The sequence below is a fragment of the Mercenaria mercenaria genome, chromosome 9 (genome assembly GCF_021730395.1).
Source record: "Mercenaria mercenaria strain notata chromosome 9, MADL_Memer_1, whole genome shotgun sequence".
Lineage (NCBI taxonomy): Eukaryota > Metazoa > Mollusca > Bivalvia > Venerida > Veneridae > Mercenaria > Mercenaria mercenaria.
The window spans coordinates 15,324,889-15,349,607 of NC_069369.1; the positions used below are offsets into that span (position 1 = coordinate 15,324,889).

The 24,719-nt window shown below is 33.9% G+C and overlaps 1 protein-coding gene across 5 annotated transcripts; it reads left to right on the top strand.

The window, feature by feature from the left end:
* The first annotated feature begins 90 nt into the window (after window positions 1-90).
* LOC123546546 (uncharacterized) lies at window positions 91-22,656 on the top strand. Of its 5 annotated transcripts, XM_045332913.2 has the most exons (4): window positions 91-270; window positions 7,916-8,024; window positions 17,663-18,154; window positions 18,876-22,656. In XM_045332913.2, the coding sequence occupies exons 2-4, from the start codon at window positions 7,982-7,984 to the stop codon at window positions 19,634-19,636; spliced, it is 1,296 nt and encodes a 431-aa protein (XP_045188848.1). In that variant the 5' UTR covers window positions 91-270; window positions 7,916-7,981; the 3' UTR covers window positions 19,637-22,656. The 5 variants fall into 5 exon arrangements, with proteins under 5 accessions (XP_045188848.1, XP_045188851.1, XP_045188847.1 ...); XM_045332916.2 differs by lacking the exon at window positions 7,916-8,024 and having other exon boundaries at window positions 93-270; XM_045332912.2 differs by lacking the exons at window positions 91-270; window positions 7,916-8,024 and adding an exon at window positions 472-633.
* The last annotated feature ends 2,063 nt before the right edge of the window (window positions 22,657-24,719 follow it).

Sequence of the window (24,719 nt, forward strand, 5' to 3'; positions counted from 1 at the left end):
ACACTATTGCGTAGCACAAAGGCCGAGGTAATCAGATTGGTCGAAATGATTACGGACGGAACTTCGGAACTGCACGGCCCCAGTTTTCCGTCAATATGCGGAAATAGCCGAACAATAGTTAGACTCCATTTTGCGTACCGGATCAAGGACATAATTTTTTGATCAAAATGGCTTTAAAAATCTGTGATGAGCACAATGTACCGATTTCATATCACGTAGAAGCAGTGGCTAAAGATTCCCCAGCTTAGTTGTGCTATTTTAATATATCAGGTGGGTTTTAAAACGTCGCATTTTTGCTTTTTCAAAAGTTGGTCTTTCGTCCAAAATCTGTGACGCGTCCTACTCTTAGGCTAAGGCTAAAAACAACAGTGAATAAACATGTTTATTTATAATTACATAGCTGTAAGCAACTAACCGACTTCCTCACTGTTATTTTGGATGAAAATACATGCATTTGACCTACAATGTGTTTGTATTTAAAGAGAATCTTCGGTTTCGAAGACTAAAACTAAGTCGGTGACTTTCATGAGCGAATCGTAGACAGAGTTAAATAATAATTTTAGTGAGTTGGAAGTAAAGGGAAAAAAATGTTGATAGACATCCCAGAAAATATGTGGGAAATGTTTGAAGAAGGTATTATTATTATTTAATTTAGAATAATAAATGAGTTTTGTTGTTTCGCTTGGGGCACTTGTTCTTGGTTGTTCCTTATTCCGGAATTATACTTTACAGCTGTAATCTCAAAGAAGTATAAAATACACATAATGGCAACAGGCCTGAATAGGGATAATCTTGTGTAAGCTTGTGTCACTGCGTTATCTTATTGAAGCATTTGCTGACTTAATCACTCATGCTCAAATCAACAGACGCTTATTTAAGTTATTAACCTTTAGCATGCTAGATAAATTGTCGTCTGCTGGAAATGTCGTCTGCTAAAATTGTAAAGTTCATTCAATTTGCTCCAAAATTGGAAGAAATATTGTCAGAGTAGCAAACAGCTTGGAACCTGATAAGACGCCGATTTAATCGGCATCTGATCTGGTTCCAAGCTGTTTGCAAAGGCTGTTAAATTCGCCTGCAGCAGGCTAAGGGTTAAAGTATTACACTGGCGATACTGCTGGCACGCAATAAACCGAATTGGGTCCAATTTTCAAATGACAATTGTTGATTTCTCAGACTTCCAATCATAAATTCATTCCTTCGCAATGTAGAAAATACTAATAACATTAAATTTAAAAACACCATTATCATTATAAACAAACGATCTGTCAGGCAAACAAAAATATTTATGTTTGTGTTACTGTAGTTACATTTGTTTATTTTTGAAGAGTTTTTAAATGTTTTAATGTAATGTAATTTATTGATGAACTTAGTATTAAATGTATCAGTGTTTTGTAACTTTACAGACAATTAACTGAACAGGGTTCTCTACAGTACTGAGTCTACATGATATTGTTATATAATGTAGCACAGCTCTCAGAAATTTTAACCAGGTCAACCTTTAAGCAGTTTACCGCTTTTCTTAATTACGTTTCAACTTGCAGCGATAATTTGTTCACTTGACTGATGTGAAATAACTTGTAAAAATGTAAAAAAGAAAAAAATGTGCTAGAATGATACCAGTCACACATTAAACCGGAGTACACTTTCCATAACAGGAATACACCAGTATTTTTTAGCATTGAGTTTTTCTGATCGCTCAATGTCCGTCGTCTGTCTGTCTGTCAACAATTTGCTTGTGTATGCGATAGAGGCTGTATTTTTCAACTGATCTTCATGAAATTTGGTCAGAATGATAACCTTGATGAAATCTAGACCGAGTTCGAAAATGGGTCATCTGGGGTCAAAAACTAGGTCACTAGGTCAAATCAAAGAAAAACCTTGTGTATGCGATAGAGGCTGTATTTTTCAATTGATCTTCATGAATTATGGTCAGAATGATTACCTTGATGAAATCTAGGCAGAGTTCGAAAATGGGTCATCTGGGTTCAAAAACTAGGTCACTAGGTCAAATCAAAGAAAAACCTTGTGTATGCGATAGAGGCTGTATTTTTCATTTAATCTTCATAAATTTTGGTCAGAATGATTACCTTGATGGAATCTAGGCCAAGTTCGAAAATGGGTCATCTGGGGTCAAAAACTAGGTCACTAGGTCAAATCAAAGAAAAACCTTGTGTATGCGATAGAGGCTGTATTTTTCAATTGATCTTCATGAATTTTGGTTAGAATGATAACCTTGATGAAATCTAGGTCAAGTTTGAATATGGGGCATCTTGGGTCAAAAACTAGGTCACTAGGTCAAATGAAAGAAAAACCTTGTGTATGCAATGGAGGTTGTATTTTTCAGTTAATCTTCATGAATTTTTGTCAGAGTGATTGCCTTGATAAAATCTAGGTCAGGTTAGAATATGTATTATTTGGGGTCAAAAACTAGGTCACTAAGTCAAATCAAAGGAAAAGCTTGTATATGCGATAGAGGCTGTATATTTCAATTGATTTTCCTGAAATTGACTGTAGGTCTCATATTGACAAAGGACATTTTTCCTCTTTAGGATGGCTATCGGTTGCCAAAAGAGTTGACTTTAAGACACTATGCCATGTTTTTAAAATTTCTTCCCATGCAGCTCCTTACTATATGGAAGAAAATTTTGTTTTGGCCAGTTCTGTTCACAATTACAATACTAGGTTCCGAGTTACAACTACGGAAAAACAATTAAACACTAATTTCAATTTTGCTGATAGTAGCAGATACTCTATTCCAAACGTTAAAAGTTTTGGCATATGATCTTTTGCGTACAAAGGTTGTTCCTTATGGAATAATTTACCACAGCATATAAGGGATTTTCAGTCCTATAATAAGTTTAAAGTCAATATCAAAAAACACCTTTTTGCACAATGATATATGCATTTTAACATTATTGCAATTATTTCATGTTAGTATTTTTATCCAATTGTGATTTCATTTTAGACTACATTTAAGTTCAATAATTATCGGCAATAGTTTTATTAAGTGTATTTGCCTAATTGTGATACTTTTTATGACATACGATATTGTAATTGTTTTTCCACAAGTCTTTCATGATTAGGTTAACTGTGATAACAATGTCTTCCTTTGTCAAACTGTAATTATTATTATAAGGACCACAATGGAAATAAGAGACATCTTTGTCCCTTTTTTGTGTTATCCTTTGTGTATAATGTAGTTGGCATGGCAATATGGCATTATATTCAATTCATTTATGTTCTTTTACATATATGTTTGATATCTATTTTACCATGTTTTGTATACATTTTATGCAGAAATAAATCTATCTATCTATCTCTAAATTAAGTCAAAATGATAACCTTAATGAAATCAAGGCCGAATTTGAAAATGGGTCATCTTTGGTCAAAAAGTAGGTCACTAGGTCAAATCAAAGAAAAACCTTGTGTATGGGATAGAGGCTGTATTTTTCAATTGATCTTCATGAAATTTGGTCAGAATGATTGCATTGATGAAATCTAGGTCAGGTTTGAATATGGATCATCTGGGAACAAAAATTAGGTCACTAGGTCAAATCAAAGAAAAACTTTGTGTATGCGATAGAGGCTATATTTTTCAGTTGATCTTCCTGAAATTAAGTCAGAATGGTTTCCTTGATGAAATCTAGGTCAAGTTTGAATATGGGTCAGCTTGGGTCAAAAAGTAGGTCACTAGGTCAAATCAAAGAAAAACCTTGTGTATGCGATAGAGGCTGTATTTTTCAATTGGTCTTCATAAAATTTGGTCAGAATGATAGCCTTGATAAAACCTAGATCAAGTTCGAATATGGGTCATCTGGGGTCAAAAACTAGGTCATTAGGTCAAATCAAAGAAAATACTTACTTATACTCAATATTTTTGCTCCAATTTTAGTGATAATTGATCAAGATATTTTTTTCCATGAAATCACTAGGTCAAACATGTTTACACTGTTTAATATGTTGTGTTATGGTGTGTTTCTCAGGTGAGCGACCTTGGGCCATCTTGGCCCTCTTGTTAAGTTAAAGGTATTTTTGAAGGTTTTTTGATATAATTCAATCATATGTATCATAAATAATTAATATACGAAAGAAAAATAAAATACGTTCACGCAAAATGATTTTATACGAGATTGAAGTTTGGCGACCGCGCGAGAAAATTTCATAACCGAAATACACCCGTATTTTATTAATAAATGGTATTTTTGTAGGGTTTATTGCAGAAATCATTCGTGTATAATATAAATAATAAGTTTACAAAAGGAAAATAAAATGCTTTCACGCAAAACTATTTTATACGAGATTTGAATTTGGCAAGCGCACAGGAAGTTTCCGTAACATAAATGCACTCGTCCTTTTTTTAAAAAATAAATAGTATTCTCTTAAATAAACACTTTTTATCATTTTTTTGTAAGTTGTAGAACCATGCTCAATCAGATTAAACATGAATGAATATTTGAGAGAAGTTTATTAAAAGTTAATTCTGTATACGAGATTATAACTTTACGATCTTACGGAAATGTTTTACGCTTACGTCGCTATGACTAAATACCGGAATGTTGCTTATTGAAATTTATTTAATTGTTTCTTCAAATAATAAGAAAATAATTTAAGAGAAAAAAGTATCAATATTCGATTTTAAATGAATCATAAACAAAATACGGGTCCCGACATACGGATCGGAAAGGGCATGCCACATGTTTATTATTGAAACTTATTTAATTGTTTCTTCATATTTCATTAACAAATAAAAAAGAAAATAAACTATGAATTATAAAATAGCAATTTTTGATTTTTAAATGAATTATAGACAAAATACGAGTGGCATAAACCGCGCTGATCGGAAAGGACATAACATGGTCGGAAAGGGCATGTCACATGTTTATAATTGGAAATTATTTAATATTTCTTCATATTTCGCATTTCGTTTAACAAATAAAAAAGAAAATAAATTAAGAAAAAACATCAATATTCAATTTTTAAATGAATTATACACAAGACACAGTCATGTAACTGCATAAACCGCGCTGATCGGAAAGAACTGGCCGTATGTTTATTATTGGAACTAATTGAATTATTTCTTCATGTTTAATTTGATAATTTAAGAAGAGAATAAATTACGAAAAATCAGTTTTCAAAAGAATTATATTATGTTTAATATATAAATATAAAAACGTTTACTGTGCTTATTTCCAAAGCACAATAAATTTCATTAACACAGTTCTGCTGAGGCTGTGTTTTTGTGCCATCGGCGCGAAAAAAATATGAATGGCGCAGCAAATTTCGCGTCGGTGGGCCTTTGGCGCGCCAGAAAATCTGAAACTCGAACCCAATAACAATCGCTAGTTTGCCGGTCTTGCACGGTAGATAGACATACCTCTAGGGGAGATCACTGTGACGGATTTGAAAAAATAATGTGTCGTGATAATTGCACCATGATTGTATCAAAATGGCGGCCGCACCGAAAGGAAAAGCGATTTTGCACAAATTTTTCAGTCCTCCTGCCTCTAAGAAAATAAACCAGACTTTAGTTACACTGGGGAAAGATACAAATAGAAATGATACATTGAACAAAAGCGACGATTCAACTACATATGTCGCTGAACATTAAACAACAACCCCAGAATCACAGAGTGATCCGACCCCCACCCACTCAAGTAATTTGAGTAGAGCGATAAAGTAAGAGTAAAACATCTGACAAACAGAGCTGTCAGAAGAAGTTATTGGTTGAGTATACATGGTTAAGTTATAAGGAAAAGAGAATAAATGGCATGAACTTTGTGTATAATTTTACATTTAAAAAAAAAATACACTTCTTAAATGCATAAGAAATGTAAAGTCTTTTTAATGTAAAATTGGTTCTTTTTGAATGGCCCCAAAAGTTTCAGAATGGCCCCATGTTTTCAGGGTAGATGGGCCATGGGCCCATCATGCTGAAATCCTCGGCAGAACTTTGAATTAATATCCTTTGAATATATGTAGCGTAACAAAACACGTGCCTCTGATTAGTCCTGATAGAGTTTGATTGGATTATCACACCTATTGATTATATCAATTTATTAATCAGTATATTTGTAAGCACACACATGCGACATATGACAAATAATGTCACAAGATAAGTGCAGTTAAATAGAACAGAACAGAACAGTAATTTATTGATATAACTTGAACATGTACAGTTCATTGTTATAAGAACAAAATATACTAAACATGCATAGCAATGCGAGAGTGAACAAAACAAAAGGACATATTTTTCACATAATTGTTTGAAAAACTTCAAACAGCGCGATCTGAATTACTTATTTCTTTCTAAAAGTAAATAAATGATACATACTATGGCCATAAAATTCAGACTTTTGACCAGAAAGTACAAAAAACAGAATAAAAAATCTTAAATATTGAAAAAGCGGCAGCAATTTAAATAAATGGAGTTAAGCGATTTTTGGCAGACAGATTTCTGTCAGTGTGGCATAATAGGTTACATGACCACGTGAACGTAAATAGAAATGTGGTTTTAAAATAAAGCAAATTGATGTCGTTGCGGTTTTACACGCATCTTTGTACATGTATATTTTTGACACGACACTTTACTTTTAAGATATTCTTACAATAATGTAAATTCCTTGAGGGCAAATAGGTCATAAAGGTAGGATATCCGCTATTATCCTTTGACACAATTACCTGTCAGTTTATGCACATGCGCTTTTGGTATGTTGATTATTTGTGATATATATTATTGAATTATATCAAAAAACCCTCAAAAATACATTTAATTAAAAAAATACAGGTGTATTCCGGTTATAGAAAGTGTATTCCGGTTTTTAGGTGTATTCCGGTTTAATGTGTGACCCGTATGATACTTATTTTAACTTGTTACAATGTTACACTGGGCCAATCTGTGCTCGATTAGTGTCTTTTCAGGGCTTTTTCAGGGGGTTTTGGGAAAAAGGCCCCTGGTCATATTGGGAATTTTTAACGCGGTAAATTGTCAAATCTGGGAAAATATACTGACAAATTAAGTGAGTTTTTAATTAATATATGATTAGTTTAAATCTTCAGTTTCAAATTTTACTGGTAGACAGTATCCCCTTGTGAAATTTTGAGAATTGTTTTCAGGATTGTGTTCCAGTATTACCTAAAAATACAGAAACTATTTATTTGTCATGCAATAATTTTTGTTTAGTTTGTTTTCAACAAAGTTATAACTGAAATTATCCAAAAAGTAGAATGGCAAAGTGCCTGTATTATCGAGTGTAAAAACTGGGTCGCGAAAATATGTGACAATTGATTTTAATGGTATAAGAACTACCTGTCAACATGTTTTGGGTACTTTATTCAATTAATATTTGTGTTTTTATGCATTTTGAGAGGTTTTTGCATACAAATCACACATTTCTTCAGCAAAATCTTGTAATTATTTTTTGCCGAGGTTGCAGACGGTCAGGTTACTAAAAATAGAAACGAGTTGGTTTTTCCAACATTTTGTTTAATTTACTTGGCAAATAAAACTAATTGTGCAAGAATTATTATTGAAAAACAGAAAGTAACTGATTTCAATGGGAAATTTTTCATTGGATTGGGAATTTTTTGCTCCAGATTGGGAAAAATAGAGCATTTTTGGCATTGGGAATGGGGCCGAATATCGGCCCCGTGAGATAGGGTGAAAAAGCCCTGCTTTTAAATAGGCCAATTAGGGTGTTATTTGATTTTATTATTAAATGCAAATTATAAGAAATTTTTCATGTATTGTTTCTGTGCATGCAGCTTTGCTTGTATCTGCTTAATAGTGCAGCTTTTCTGTTCCACTTGTTTTAATACTGTACGTGTATGCTTTTATGTTTATAGCACTGTTTGTTCTATGTCTTGCTTGAGTTTGCTTTTCTCTATAGTTTGTGTGTTGTCTTTTTTTCTGCAGACCCAGGACCCAGTAGAAATCCAGAATAGATGCAGCATTACTTTAATGTTCATTTAATCATCCACAATGCACATTCATTTGTTTGGTTTAAAGAGAAGGGTAAAAGCAGGTAAACGTCTCCTCGATCCCTTGTTATTGTTGATTCTAATATCACATTTGTTCTTTAATATTCACTGAAACAGACTGCATGAAACTGTTTTAATTTGCATATACCTTAATACCCAGTATAATAAATACTCCCTCCACTTTAATTACCCGAACTGTGTTTACCAGTTCATAATAAAAGTATAGCATTATTTTGTAATATTTCAAAATGCTAATTTTTATTCATTAAATATAGTCATTTACTAAATTATTGAAAAAATTATTATTAATTATAAAATATATTTTTGAAAATGGGCACTTTGAAAGTTGAGAAAAAAAACATGTCCCCATTGAAAAAATGGGGCATTTATTCTGGATTATAAGGTACAAAAACATACTAAACATAGTAACCTGTTTAAGTAAATATACAACTTCTGATCAGTGTATAAATATGTACAAGTACAATAAACTTGAACAGTGTTGAATGTTTTCTTAAAATTCTTTAAGATCCTACACAACCTATTAACCTTTTCTTGTCTGCATGAACTTTATGAAAGTCATTCTGATAATACAGTATACTATATATACGACCAGATGACAGATGGACAACTTAGGCCCTTCCTGAAACATGTGCTTTTTAAGTATAGTTTTAAAAACATAGGTAAAAATAACTATCTTACACTGAAACATGATGTCTAAGCTTAATACATCAATATCGGTACATATACTGTGCTTACACGTCGATCTTGGACGTGTCAGTAATATATTTCAAAAAGTATGGGTTTCATTTGTTATTATGTAGATAATCGAATAATGAAATTGTACGAGGTAAGATATTTTTTGAAAAGGTCAAAAGAGAAGGCATAAGTTCATGTAATATACTACATACCTAGTTTAAAACAATCTTTTCATAAATGAAGTGTCACAGATTTAACCATATTCACACCTAATTTTCGCATGTTTCTTAGGTAGGTGAGCTTAAATTATGCCATCTTATATTCGAGTCAACAGGCCGGTAATGGGTAATTAATAGAGTGTGCAGAGCTCCAAAGCGAGTATTTCCCTCAAGTCTCTCCTAGCTCAAGCCCTGATTGATCTATCTGATTTAGGTAAAAAATGATCTTAATGTTTGTCTCTAACAAATCCAGGCCAAATTAGGGCTACAATGTATCTGGGGTAAGAATTAAGTCAAGTTTGCACTACAGGGCTCTCTTATTATTAGAATTTAGATACAATGTACAAAATTAATGTAATGTATATTTTAAAAAAAAGAATACCAGAGAACATGTTGATAATAATGTTTTACTTCAATATCAGTTTATTGTACAGAAGACTGCTTTTAGTGTTGCTTCTACCAAAATGTTCTTGTTATATATCACAGAATTATATATTTTTAAAGCTTTATAGACTAGCCACTAGACTGATAATAAAGAATATGTCACAAAATTTCAACTTTTGTTATTTTTCTCATTTTATGCATATGAAAGTACAAATGCAAGTGTATTTTAGAGATTTATACAGATAACTGGTTGAAATATAATTATGATATTGGACATAGGATAATTATAGACTGGCTACATTCACAATTTTAAAAATTAAAAAAAAATCATAATCTAGGAGCTAGTCTAAAAGCTTTACTTTAAGATGATTCAATTATTCAATATTCAGTTGAGGTAGATCTAATCTGCATTGGAAAGAATAAAGAGGATAAAAACATACTAAACATTGAAAAGTAAGATCTTAAGGAGGTAGGATACCTTGTTACAAGGGTAAATTCAAATTAGTTGAACGGCCGCATGTTTTTGTATTTCGTGTAATATGAAGTTTTAACTGCTACAATCTCAATTTCGTTTGTCTCTGTCCCTTCAAGTTCAATTTTTATCCAGGTTTGAAGAACATGACCCTCCAAAGTATTTCATATTGAAAGAAGAAGGAAAATACGGATATTGAACACTTTTCAGTGTAGTTTAGTTTCATTGATATCCGTAGAAGTCTGCATAATTGATAATTTTACTGGTATGCACGTTATCTTTCTAATATAAGCTTAAAATGTATATGTCGCGGGGCTCGTGTTTCCATGGTAACGCATTTTCTCACATTTTTAAACAACTATGTATAAAAATAGGGGTTTTCGACGGCTTCAGTGCCATTCTGTTAATGACAAACATGAAATATTTGGGTAATATTATTAGCAAAATACCAAGCACTTTACATGGTACCCTATTTTTCTTAAATTATAAAGTAACCATGGCAACAGAGATGTTTAAAATAGCTTATATCTTGCTGTTTGTCGTAATTTCTTTTAAAAAATATTGAATAAGATTATCTTTCTAGTTGATGTAGCTTTGAAACATATTATTTCTAACGTAGGTTACATTTTTGTGTTATTTGCATTTATTCAAACAAATTTCACAGCTTAGAATACGTACAGCAGTACCCTCGTCTGCCATTTTTCATGGAAAAATCGTTCAACGTGCTGCTATTATTCTCATGGATATTATTGAAATGAAAATAAAAAGCCGAAGCTGTGTTTCTTAAATAGACAAGTGTCAACGCTTTTGAATTTTACATTTAGATACATAGGTCACGGGCTTCGTTTCCATGGTAACATCAATTCAATTCAAGAAACCACAATTTTCTACAGAAATTTGAACAATTTTAGATCTTAGTTCTGGTTTGTAAATAACAAATTACCAATGGAACCTGAAAAATAGGTATTACAAATCAAACTGCTAGACTTTTTATTTGAAAATGGCCGTAACAAGTAACCTTTCACCCAACTATATTCCAAATAACATTGGTTGCCATCATCCATTTTCTTACATTCCGCATAACATTTCAATATAACTAGTAAAAGAAGCAAAATATTGATTATTATTCAGAGCAAAAGACTCATAAAAAATATTTCAGCAAATAATGGTTATTTGAAAATAGTTAAAATAAAGAAACTGTACAGAATTACGTACTTTCAAGATAAAAGCTATTAATTTTGCGCGGTAACTGACACGTAACGTCATGACGTCAATGACGTCATTTTAAGGTAACATTGTTTTGAAGCGTTTCTGCGGCAGTTTATTCATTATTTCTGCATTATTAAACCATAAAGCATCATATCGAAGACAAGTTCATGATTTGTTTTCAGAAGAATGAATATACAAACACATTTAGTTTGTCGTAAACGTCGTCGTAAATCGTCACGTTAGCTTCCGGTTAGACATGCGCACATACAAATATGAAGGTAACCTACCTCCTTAAACAACAGTAAAAGGATGATCATTCGTTGAGAATTTAATTAATATCTGTGGGAAGGGAATTTTCCTTATGAAATAATTTTATATAAAAAAAACCTTTAGAGGACTTTGTAACTAAAATGGTTGTCTTTTTTTTTATTGCTTTGTTTTTAATACACTGTTGCATTTACCATAGTCTCATTAGACTGAACTCTAAATTTAAGCCTTATCTTTAGTCTTATCTAAATGTACATTTTGCTTCTATTCCTAATAAATTTTCTTGTCAATACAGTTTTCTGTGTGGTGAAGGCCATTCACCTCAGACTGAAAAGTTCATGGACTTGAATTCACTCCAGACTGAAAAATAAGTAATCATTGGACTTGTTTTAAGACAAGTTCAAGGACACTTCAAGCTGAATAATGCAATTATTGTATATTTTATTTTAAACTCCATGTGGTTCTAAGACTAGATTAATTAATAAATATAGAGAAAAATTGTATTATGGGGAAGTGTCTGGATGAAAAGCATATCCAAGGTATAGCTTTTTGTTTTTCAAGAAATATTTTGTCCATTTATGGGCATGGTTAAAATATCTAAATTTCTGGTTTCATGAATTATAACACATTAAACTTTCAATGAAAAGATACATAAAGAATAATTAAACTTCAAATTTCATGTTTTATTTTTTTACATGTATAATTTTGTACATATCTTACACAATTAAACCAGAATATTTGAAAAGTTGTATTACAATAATTGTTTCTTACATGTAGCTTTGTTTATGTAGAGGATATTTGTGGTTTTCAGTGCAACAATGTGAACATCAGATGCAACATTTTCACAAGTAGCTCACTCACAAGTGAAAATTTAAAAGAGAAAAATTGACTTGTGAAGCAGACTAGTTTTCTTTCATTTCGCATCAGATCTTTTCTGTGGTTTTTACTTAAAGTACACTAATTTTAGTATATATATATATAATTTTACCCATGTAATATTAACCTTTACTCTGCTAAATTTCTATAATGGAATGGTCCATCATTCAGTTGAATAGCGAACAGTGCAGACCATGATCAGTTTGCATAGACGTGCTGACCATCTTGGTCTTCACTGATTGCAGTTTTAGGCAGAATCACTTGCTGCCAGCAGGCTTAAGATTGAATAATCCTTTGAGATGTTTAGTGCATAATTGAGCCGTGCCATGAGAAAACCAACATAGTGGATGTGCGACCAGCATGGATCCAGACCAGCCTGCGCATCCGCGCAGTCTGGTCAGGCTCCATGCTGTTCGCTTTTATAATCTATTGGAATTGGAGAAACTGTTAGCGAACAGCATGAAGCCTGACCAGACTGCGCGGATGCGCAGGCTGGTCTGGATCTATGCTGGTCGCACACCCACTATGTTGGTTTTCTCATGGTGCGGCTCAATTATGTTATGTTTGTAATTTATATATATTGTATCTATATTGATCTATAATTTGGAAATAATTTTCCCATTATTTGTAATTCATTATTATTCTTGCACATTAAAGTGTAGTTCCATAACAGTGAAGGTCAGTTTGTGATAATACCGGTACAGTACAGCTGTTCTTCAGGATGACAGCTTTTCAGCTCGACTATTCGAAGAATAAGTAGAGCTATCCTACTCACCACGGCGTCGGTGTCACACCTTGGTTAAGTTTTTCGTACCAGTCCACATTTTGACAAAGTCTTTTGAAACTTTCAACACTTGTTTACCATCACCATGGCCAGTTATAGGCAAGAGCACATAACTCCATCAAGGATTTTGGCTGAATTATGGCCCCTTTTGACTAAGAAATCATGGTTAAGTTTTTCGTACCAGTTCATATTTTGACAAAGTCTTTTAAGATAAAGCTTTGAAACTTTCAACACTTTCTTACTATCACCATGGCCAGTTATAGGCAAGAGTACATAACTTCATCAAGGATTTTGACTGAATTATGGCCCCTTTCGGCTTAGAAATCTTGGTTAAGTTTTTCGTACCAGTTCATATTTTGACAAAGTCTTTTGAGATAAAGCTTTGAAACTTTCAACACTCGTTTACCATCACCATGTCCAGTTATAGGCAAGAGTACATACTTCATCAAGGATTTTGACTGAATTATGGCCCCTTTCGGCTTAGAAATCTTGGTTAAGTTTTTCGTACCAGTTCATATTTTGACAAAGTCTTTTGAGATAAAGCTTTGAAACTTTCAACACCTGTTTACCATCACCATATCCAGGTATAGGCAAGAGTACATAACTCCATCAAGGATTTTGGCTGAATTATGGCCCCTTTTGACTTAGAAATCTTGGTTAAGTTTTCCGTACCAGTTCATACTTTTTGTAAAGTGTTTGACATATGGCTTTGAAACTTTTATTACTTGTTTAGTATAATAGTCTCTATCTGTAAGAAAGAATACATAACTCTGTCATCTATTTTGGCTGAATTATGGCCCTTTCTGGACTTTGAAATTGGTTCATACATTGCCATTTAGTGCAATGAAATTGGTTCATACATTGCCATTTAGTGCAAGACTTATCGAAATCAAAGAAATTCAGGAACATTGTTTGTCTAATCAATTTATTTCTTTTGTCTGAATATCTGTGGAAATGTTTTGACCCCATTCTTCAATCAATTCTTCGAATAGTCGAACGCGCTGTCATCAGACAGCTCTTGTTCATCATTACACACACTGTCTTGGCCTTAAAAATGTAGCTGTCAACTTGTAATCTCTTTTTGTGCAAGTCATATGTAATTACCATCCTGGAAACACAAAAGAGTACAGTTATTTTGTGGTGAATCTTGAAACATTTGTATGATACAGACAAAAATTTTATGATTTGGATCACTTTGGATTGACTTTGGATAATACTACCTCAATATTAATGGATCGCGATAATTTTGTTTTAACGGTACTTGGTAAAATCCAAAAACAGGTAAAGCAGGTGTATTTTCCGATAAGTGGTGTAAATTTGTATATTGTAGTATATTCTTTACTCTAGACACGATACGTCATTCTATAACAGATTTGTAGTCAAGTGGATAGTGTGTTGGATCTCTATTCTTTTTATGTTTGTATGGTGTAGGTTCGAGTCCTTCTTTTTAAAAATGGTTTTACAAATTCTATTTTTGCAGGTCTTTTTTATATCATCTTTTGTATTTATTTTTGCTTTCATTCTTGCAAGAGTTTTCTCTATTCATTTTGCAATGTTAATAGATTTAATATCGATTCTAATATGAGATCCTCTGAAAAGTATTGATATTTACTTAGTATAAGTGCACAAGAAAATCATGATACCAATAGTTTTACCTGCATTCTTCTCCAGGTAAAATTGTGTTAGAAAATTTAAAAAAAGTAGCTCGTCCCGTATTCGAACCAGCACTGTAAGCTTACAAATCATACGTGTTAACCACTAGACCACGCCGCTATTTACATCGGTTTTGCGATATAAGATATTTGTCATGTAATGTTTCCACCTGATTCCCTATTTCATTGTTATGGGTTGATCCGGTATTAGTAAATAAAGGCCACAGTTATCGCGTTTTGTTAATACCTACTGTGTAAATGTTATTATTTACTAAGTTACATCATGAAAGGCTTGTATTGCATCACCTATCAAATAGCCTGTCAGTATTTCATCATTGCACCCAATGACCTACTACAGTAATTTGTCTTGACCAACTTTGACAAATAATGCTGTATGTTGTGGTAGTATTGTTAATGGACAGTGGATATTCCTGCTGTTGGAAATAGCAAATAATGCTGCATTTATAGAATTTTGACAGTAAATTAGCCTGCAATTTGTGGATATTTTCCATGAAATTCTGTGTCCTGACTTAATATTTTGTTAAACAGTAACTGCTGTGTGACAAAGTGCAGGATTTATTGTGACAGTGATAATATTCCTCCAGGAGTAGCTAGGAAATGCAAGGGAAAACAATGCATACATTTTTTATGGGTGTGAAAATTACATGATTTTTAGCTCACCTGTCACATAGTGACAAGGTGAGCTTTTGTGATCACGCAGCGTCCGTCGTCCGTGCGTCCGTCCGTCCGTCCGTGCGTAAACTTTTGCTTGTGACCACTCTAGAGGTCACATTTTTTGTGGGATCTTTATGAAAGTTGGTCAGGATGTTCATCTTGATGATATCTAGGTCATGTTCGAAACTGGGTCACATGCCGTCAAAAACTAGGTCAGTATGTCTAAAAATAGAAAAACCTTGTGACCTCTCTAGAGGCCATATATTTCACAAGATCTTCATGAAAAATGGTCAGAATGTTCACCTTGATATTTTTTCTAAGTCAAGTTCGAAACTGGGTCACGTGCGGTCAAAAACTAGGTCAGTAGGTCTAAAAATAGAAAAACCTTGTGACCTCTCTAGAGGCCATATATTTCAAAAGATCTTCATGAAAATTGGTCAGAACGTTCACCTCTATGATATCTAGGTCAAGTTCGAAACTGGGTCACGTGCCTTCAAAAACTAGGTCAGTAGGTCAAATAATAGAAAAACCTTGTGACCTCTCTAAAGGCCATATTTTTCATGGGATCTGTATGAAAGTTGGTCTGAATGTTCATCTTGATGATATCTAGGTCGATTTCGAAACTGGGTCACGTGCAGTCAAAAATTAGGTCAGTAGGTCTAAAAATAGAAAAACCTTGTGACCTCTCTAGAGGCCAGATATTTCATGAGATCTTCATGAAAATTGGTCAGAATGTTCATCTTGATGATATCTAGGTCAAATTCGAACGTAGGTCACGTGCCGTCAAAAACTAGGTCAGTAGGTCAAATAATAGAAAAACCTTGTGACCTCTCTAGAGGCTATATTTTTCATGGGAACTGTATGAAAGTTGGTCTGAATGTTCATCTTGATGATATCTAGGTCAAGTTTGAAAGTGGGTCACGTGCCTTCAAAAACTAGGTCAGTAGGTCAAATAATAGAAAAACCTTGTGACCTCTCTAAAGGCCATTTTTTTCATGGGATCTGTATGAAAGTTGGTCTGAATGTTCATCTTGATGATATCTAGATCAAGTTTGAAACAGGGTCATGTGCGGTCAAAAACTAGGTCAGAAGGTCTAAAAATAGAAAAACCTTGTGACCTCTCTAGAGGCCATACTTGTGAATGGATCTTCATGAAAATTGGTCAGAATGTTCATCTTGATGATATCTAGATCAAGTTTGAAAGTGGGTCACGTGCCTTCAAAAACTAGGTCAGTAGGTCAAATAATGAAAAAACGTGACCTCTCTAGAGGCCATATTTTTCATGGGATCTGTATGAAAGTTGGTCTGAATGTTTATCTTGATGATATATAGGTCAAGTTTGAAACTGGGTCAACTGCAATGAAAAACTAGGTCAGTAGGTCTTGAAATAGAAAAACCTTGTGACTTCTCTAGAGGCCATACCCTTGAATGGATGTTCATGAAAATTGTTCAGAATGTTCGCCTTGATGATATCTAGGTCAGGTTTGAAACTGGGTCACATGCCATAAAAAAACTAGATCAGTAGGTCAAATAATAAAAAAACCTTGTGACCACTCTAGAGGCCATACTTTTCATGGGATCTGTATGAAAGTTGGTCTGAATGTTCATCTTGATGATATCTAGGTCAAGTTTGAAACGTGGGTCAACTGCGGTCAAAAACAGGTCAGTAGGTCTAAAATTAGAAAAATCTTTTGACCTCTCTAGAGGCCATATTTTTCAATGGATCTTCATGAAATTGATCTGAATGTTCACCTTGATGATATCTAGGTCAGTTTCGAAACTGGGTCACGTGCGGTCAAAAACTAGGCCAGTAGGTATAAAAATAGAAAAACCTTGTGACCTCTCAAGAGGCCATATTTTTCATGAGATCTTCATGAAAATTAGTGAGAATGTTCACCTTGATGATATCTAGGTAAAGTTCAAAACAGGGTCACGTACCTTCGAATACTAGGTCAATAGGTCAAATAATGGTAAAACCTTGTGACCTCTCTAAGAGACCATATTTTTCAATGGATCTTCATGAAAATTGGTCAGAATTTTTATCTTGATAATATCTAGGTCAAGTTCAAAACTGGGTCACATGAGCTGAAAAACTAGGTCACAATGTCAAATAATAGAAAAAACGACGTCATACTCGAAACTGGGTCATGTGGGAAGAGGTGAGCGATTCAGGACCATCATGGTCCTCTTGTTTAATGAAGCTGTTTATCGCCTTATGGCAAAAATGGAAAGAAGCAGTTTGATATAAATAGCAAAAAAGCCAATTAGTGTGAGAATCTCTCTAACAAATTTGCTTAGAACACACCCATGAAAATGGCAAAAACAAAATGGTTATGCTAGAATTTGCTTTTAAATCATTGTTCTTTTATGAGACAATAATGTCTTCATGGTGTGGTAGTCTGCTAAACTTAAAAGGTTCATACAGTTTACAGAATACTCTATATTTCAGAGTTTGCCTGTTGGTTTCCTGCTGGCAAGTTGACCAAAGATCAACCAGTCAAGATGCCAAAGGGGCTGCCAACATCAGAAAGCTTACCAATGCCTCCACAGCAGAATCTCATATCGGCTCCGTCGACCAGTGTCAGTACCACTAACACTATAGTTATCAATAAAGAAACTGTGTTGACCTCTGTGTGTGAAAGTCTCCTCAGCAATTCTGTGTCCGAGGCCAGTACTTCACATCTGCCGAAGACAATAGATTTAGTTGTTGTACCATCAGCTGCACCAGGATCAACAACAGTGACATCAACGTGCCAGTATAAATTGTCTGAAATAATATCTCGGGAGAAAGAGGTATTGTTTCAAAGAGATAATGGTCCAGATGATGAGCTCGAGCCGGCGCGTCAGGGTGTTTATTCAGTGCGTCGCCGAAGTCGTCAGTTCTTCACAGTGACAGAAGAAGATGAAAATGACACAGATACTGATCATCACACCCATTCAGGTACTTATTTTCTGAATGAAGACAAATTTCAAACAGTTAATTTAAAAATGAAAAAAAATGGTTAGGTTGGGGAAGCTAAAAATAAGATTAAGTAAAAAAAATGATAGCCTGTACAGTTAGCTGTGTGATACAGAATAACAAAGCAAGAAATTTTTCAGACATGCTTGATTCAGTATAATTATGCCCACATTCGAAGAAGAAAAGGGTATATTATTTTGCTAGTGTTGGTTACTAGAGAGCATTTGGGCCGACATGGTTAAGGCTGATTCCTGTTGTCAGTAGATAAGCCACCAAGGTCACTGTGAGCTGAAAATGTTTGAGCAGTATTGCCGAATGTTTGATCTGGGAAGGTGAAGGTCACTGTATGCTTGAGTCTGAAATTTACACACCCATTTACCTTTGACTAGCCATCATGGGGTAGGATGAGGCTGAGCATGTGTTTTGAATTTTTAAAGGCTTTAATATGAAGACTATTCAGTGTCATTTAAAGTTTCTATTAAATTTAGAATAAAGTTTCCCAGAAGTAAAACTGTATACAGTCCAACTTGCTCAAGAGACCATGTCTGGATCACTTGCATTAAGGTCCTGACTGTGTTTTTGAAGAACAAATTTGGTTGTATTAAGAGACCATTTGTGTTAACGGACTACTTTTTGTCCTTTAGTTGGTGTCTTAATATCAATTGTACTGTATAATTATCACATAAGTTTTTTTCAATTTCAGTTGAGACACACGGTGAAAAGGAGAAAACAGTTGAAGTTCAACCTATTTTTAACCTTGGTGACAGTCTTAAGAAATTATACTTTCCACACCAACACAAGAGGCCAAATAAAAAAAAGAAAAGGGTATTTAAAAAGAGTAGCGATGAAACACATCACTCAAGTGGTTATCAGAGTGATCCCGAGGGCAAAATCGGATTGTGCGATATTATCAAAAATGATCCTGAGCTGAAGTCATATCACAGTCATCCAGATCTAAGCTGGAATGAAAATATTGTCCCCCCTGTAGACAATGCTATTCCAGGTCGTCAATCAAAATCTTTACCAAACACGCCCCGAGTGTCGCCCAAGCTGTTGAGGAGAAACTCCTTGAAGAAAGACAATCAGGTTGAACTTCAGAAAAGTGGTCCTGGTTTCTCGTTCTTAGCTAGTGTCGCAGGAGAATTACATATGAAAAAACTACAGCAGGACAAAAAGAAAGAGCAAGGTGTTGTTAAAGTGAATGAGGGTTCTCTGGTTGCCAAGAGACCTTCTGAACCTGTGCAGGTAATTGCTCAACCGCAGACAATGACATCTGTGTCTCATCATTCCGAGCCCAGCTCAGAGATTCACACACATCACATGCACGATTTCTCGGACTCTACAGGTGCAGATCTGGAATCTCATAAACCTGCTTTTATTTCCTCCTTCATGAAGTGGAACAACACCAAAAAAATCAATGTAACCAACAAGGAATCAAACATGTTTTCACCAACATCATTCTGATATTATAAGTAGAATATTTATAGGTTTTTATTGATAACAGTTAAGTATAAATCTAACACCGTAACACGCCTGCTATCTCAGTTAAAGCCATATGTTAAATATTGATTATTAGTAAAATTATTTATGTTGATTAATTAAGATATTAAAAGTAGCCATTTTGATTTAAACAATTATATCATGGTTTACAATAATAGATATTGGTTGTATATCTAGTCTTAATTTTAAACAATTACTACTCTTACAGTTTTGGGTGTAGCCGAGTATTAAAGTATTAAATGATGCAGGGCATTGTTTTGTTGTTTGTCGTAAAATGTAAATGATGTTATTGTGTCTGGGTCCTGGGTTTGATATTGTGTGTATATTTTGTTATAATTCTTCAGGATATTAAAACACAGCCTTCAGTTTATGTATCTTTTGCATCAGAAAATTACTGCTCACAGAAACTTCTATTCAAAACAGACAAAAAATGTCTCATGCAGTTTTGCTGCAGCTCACACTTACATTTTTGCCATTCCAAGATTTAGAATCCTTTCAGTCATAATTTGTTATAATTGTCCATGAACTTGTAATTCGTTTCATTTTGTAGAATTTAGAAAATCTGTGTTAAAATGGATGGATTTATGTAAAAGATTATTGTTAATTTTGACAAACATGATGTATGATCCATGATTTTATGTTCTGGTAATTGCATGATACAGGATGTCTCAAAATTGATAACGTTTTTAGCTCATCTGATTTTTTGAAAAAAAATGATGAGTTATTGTCATCACTTGAGCGGTTGTCGGCGTCGGTGTTGCCTGGTTAAGTTTTATGTTTAGGTCAGCTTTTCTCCTAAACTATCAAAGCTATTGCTTTGAAACTTGGAAGACTTGTTCACCATCATAAGCTGACCCTGTATAGCAAGAAACATAACTCCATCTTGCTTTTTGCAAGATTTATGGCCCCTTTTGTACTTAGAAAATATCAGATTTCTTGGTTAAGTTTTATGTTTAGGTCAACTTTTCTCCTAAACTATCAAAGCTATTGCTTTGAAACTTGGAATACTTGTTCACCATCATAAGCAGACCCTGTACATCAAGAAACATAAACTCCATCTTGCTTTTTGCAAGAATTATTGCCCCTTTTGGACTTAGAAAATCAGTTTTCTTGGTTTAAGTTTTATGTTAGGTCAACTTTTTCTCTTAAACTATCAAAGCTATTGCTTTAAAACTTGCAACACTTGTTCACCATCATAAGCTGACCCTGTACAGCAAGAAACATAACTCCATCCTGCTTTTTGCAAGATTTATGGCCCCTTTGGACTTAGAAAAATATCAGATTTCTTGGTTAAGTTTTATGTTTAGGTCAACTTTTTCTCTTAAACTATCAAAGCTATTGCTTTGAAACTTGCAACACTTGTTCACCATCATAAGCTGACCCTGTACAGCAAGCAACATAACTCCATCCTGCTTTTTGCAATAATTATTGCCCCTTTTGGACTTAGAAAATCATTTTCTTGGTTGAGTATTATGTTTAAGGCAACTTTTCTCATAAACTATCAAAGCTATTGCTTTAAAACTTGCAACAGTTTTTCACAATCATAAGTGGACACTGTACATCAAGAAACATAACTCTATCCTGCTTTTTGCAAGAATGATGGCCCTTTTTAGACTTAGAAAATCATGGGTAGGACAATATTTCTATTATACAAAAAAAATCAGATGAGCGTCAGCACCCGCAAGGCGGTGCTCTTGTTTTAAACTTGCATTTGAATATATTATAGCATGGGTGATGTGGTTTAAAAATCCCACTTTCTTATGAAATGTGATTACTGATATAAAGTCAGAGCTGACTGTAAAGACCTCCCTTTGAAAATGAAAAAAAAAAAGGTGGTAGTTGAGAGGTGGCCTTTCAAAATGGATTATTTATACTATTTATGGTTAAGCAGGAAGAGTAGATAATTGTCCTGATAAGCAGGTTTTAAGTGGATTGACCTTTATACAGAGGTAATCTTTAGCTCAGGTCTGACTGTTATTGTCTTCTTGCTTACTATGTAATGTGATTTAATGAAATGGTGATGATGATAATTATGATGATGACGATTATAAAGAGTAGAACAGAAATAATACTACCAGAATAAATACGTCTTTTTTATGTCATTTCATATCTTTAATTTCACAAAATACTACACAAGTTTTTCCATGTCAAAATATGAATATTTTTATTTTACATCGTCATTTTCAAGAGCGTAAAGCTTTCATGTGTATTATTTTGTTTATTTTTTCAGCAAAAATCTTATTTATGTGGAATAACTTTAGTTGAAAAAGAATTTTCATGGAAATGGAAGGAGTAATGTGTAAAAATTTTCATTTATGTAAAATAAGTTAACTTGTAATGAATTTGACTTGGGAAGGAAAGGGAATTTGTTATTTACTCAGGCGTTATTTTCTCACTTGAGCACAAAGTGCTCAAGAGAGAGGTTTTGTGACTGTACTTCATCTATCTTCTGTCTTTTATTTTTGTCAACAATTTTAGTGTTGATGGAAATTGATAGAAATAAGAGTTTCTGTTTGAAATATTTTTTTTAAGCTGCATTTTGCAAGTTTGGGTTACTCAGGTGAGCAAGATACGGACTCTTGTTTATATTTTACATAGTTACGATACTTTGATACTTAGTTTTGTATGCAAATGTATGTACAATTCGAGGGGTGAATGCGAAAGAGATCTAAGTGCATGTAAATACAGAAGCACTTCACCCCCTCGGTATATGTTCCATGTACAGTGAAACACCGCTTGGTTGAGCATTGATGACTTAGACACCCAGTTACCGGCGGATTGCAATTGGTCCCCGACTGTTTTCCTTTTATTTTCTATGGTCGCTTGAAACCATGTTTTTTTTTTTTTATCCCCTTGTGAGCTCATAGGCTCAAGCAGTCGGTGTTTTACTTTATTTTAATCTTCTTGCTTCTACTGAATATTCGGAATTTGATTGTATTGTGTAACCCTACAAGATTTTGGTGGAAATAAAGATTTTACTTGAATTTGATTGGTTTAGTTTGTCATTTTGATAGCATAATATATAATAATGTTTATCTGGCCCTGCCATTAATTATAGGTGGGGCATATAGTGTGACCCTATGTCTGTTTGTGTGTATTCATTTTTCTTAGAAAAATATTAATTTTATATCAAATGTCGAAATTTCTTGGCACAAATGACAACAATAAGACCATGTGTTATATGCAGATCAAGATCTCGTCTGGAGGTCAAAGATTTTAGTGACGATGTCTGATCAAAGAGTTAGTAGTGGATGAGGGTCTTTAAGGTAGTGCTGCATGTATGAAACAAGTACATTTTTACAGTGATGATTACACCATATTTATATCCAAAGTAAATTCAGCCAATTAAGAACACAGGGTTGTATGCCCGACGTTTTGTTAGATCGTCAGTTTGAAAATGTTCTCTGGTCAGTTTTCAAAATGGGCATCTTTGGGAAAATCACACTTCTGCTGACTTTTGTATACAGAAATTTTCTGTTTTCACAGTGTAGATTTTAATGAAACTTTTCATAGTTAAAGGAGTTACCTATTTAGCTCATCAGAGCTAAAGGCATGTGGTGAGCTTTTGTTACCGCTTGGATGTCCGTCGGTCGACAATTTCTAAAAAAATCTTCTTCAAAACAACTGGGCAGACTTACACCAAACTTCACAGGAATGATCCTTGGTGTCCCCCTTTCAAAATTTTTCAAAGAATTGAATTCCACACAGAACTCTGGCTGCCATGGCAACCAAAAGAAAAGCTTAAAAAATCTTTTTGTTTAAAACCGCAAGGCATAGAGCCTTGATATTTGGCCTGTAACATCATCTAATGGTCCTCTATGAAGATTGTTCAAATTATGCCCCTGGGGTGGAAAGACTTGCCCTGGGGATCCCAAGTTTTACATAGACTTGTATTGGAAAAAAACATTAAAAATCTTTTTGTATGAAACCACAAGACCTAGGCCTTTGATATTTGATATGTTGCATTGCCTAGTGGTCCTCTACCATCATCTAATGGTCCTCTATGAAGATTTTTCAAATTATGCCCCTGGGGTGGAAAGACTCGCCCTGTGGGTCCCAAGTTTTACATAGACTTATATAGGAAAAAAACTTTAAAATTTTTTTTGTCTGAAACCACAAGACCTAGGCCTTTGATATTTGGTATGTTGCATTGCCTAGTGGTCCTCTACCAAGATTATTCTAATCATAACCCTGGGGTGAAAAGAGGTTCAGCCCCGGGGTCCCATGTTTTATATAGACATATATATAGGAAAAATTTTTAAAATATTCTTGTCTGAAACTGCAAGGCCTAGGCTTTTGATATTTGGTATGTTGCATCGCCTAGTGGTCCTCTACCAAAACTGTTCACATTATGTTCCAGGAGTGAAAAAAGGCCCCGCCCTGGTCCCAAGTTTAACATAGACTTACATAGGAAACAAAAAATAAAAGTCTTCTTGTCTTAAAGTTCAAGGCCTAGGCCTTTGATATTTGGTGTATAGCATTGTCTAGTGGTTCTCTAACAAGATCATTCAAATTATGGTGAAAAGAGGCCCCATCCCAGAGGTCACTTGTGTATAAGTTATATAGGAAAAAATACCTTAAAAATTATTTGATCATATTTCCTAGAATGTTTTATTATAATTAGCTGATGACCCCAAGTAGGGGTCACTTGATTGTGACATTGACCTACTGACCTACTTTCTTTATATTTTAGCATCAGTTTGACATTTGAAACATATAGCTCATATTACTCAAGTGAGTGATCCAGGTCATCATGACCATCTTGTTTCAATCAAATAGCCAAATAAAATATATAAGTCCTTGTGCTTAATTTTCACAATTCACAAAGATAGAATTGGGAGTCCTTACATTGTGGCTTATTTTATGTTTCTATTCAGAATTATTTTACAAGTAAATCTATCTGTTGCCAAAATGAACATTAAGAAAGGCAGTAGCACTGACAGTTTAACACTTAAAATACACACCTACCAGGTGTTATACTAGATTTTCTAGTAAATGGCATTCTACTATCACTTTGGTAAATCAGACATGCAGAACTACCTTAAAA

Coding starts and splice junctions, on each gene's coding strand:
- LOC123546546 (XM_045332912.2), top strand. CDS start 588: ATGTTGATAGACATCCCAGAAAATATGTGGGAAATGTTTGAAGAAG. Junction 634..17,662: donor GTGGGAAATGTTTGAAGAAG/GTATTATTATTA, acceptor TCTATATTTCAG/AGTTTGCCTGTTGGTTTCCT. Junction 18,155..18,875: donor TGATCATCACACCCATTCAG/GTACTTATTTTC, acceptor TTTCAATTTCAG/TTGAGACACACGGTGAAAAG.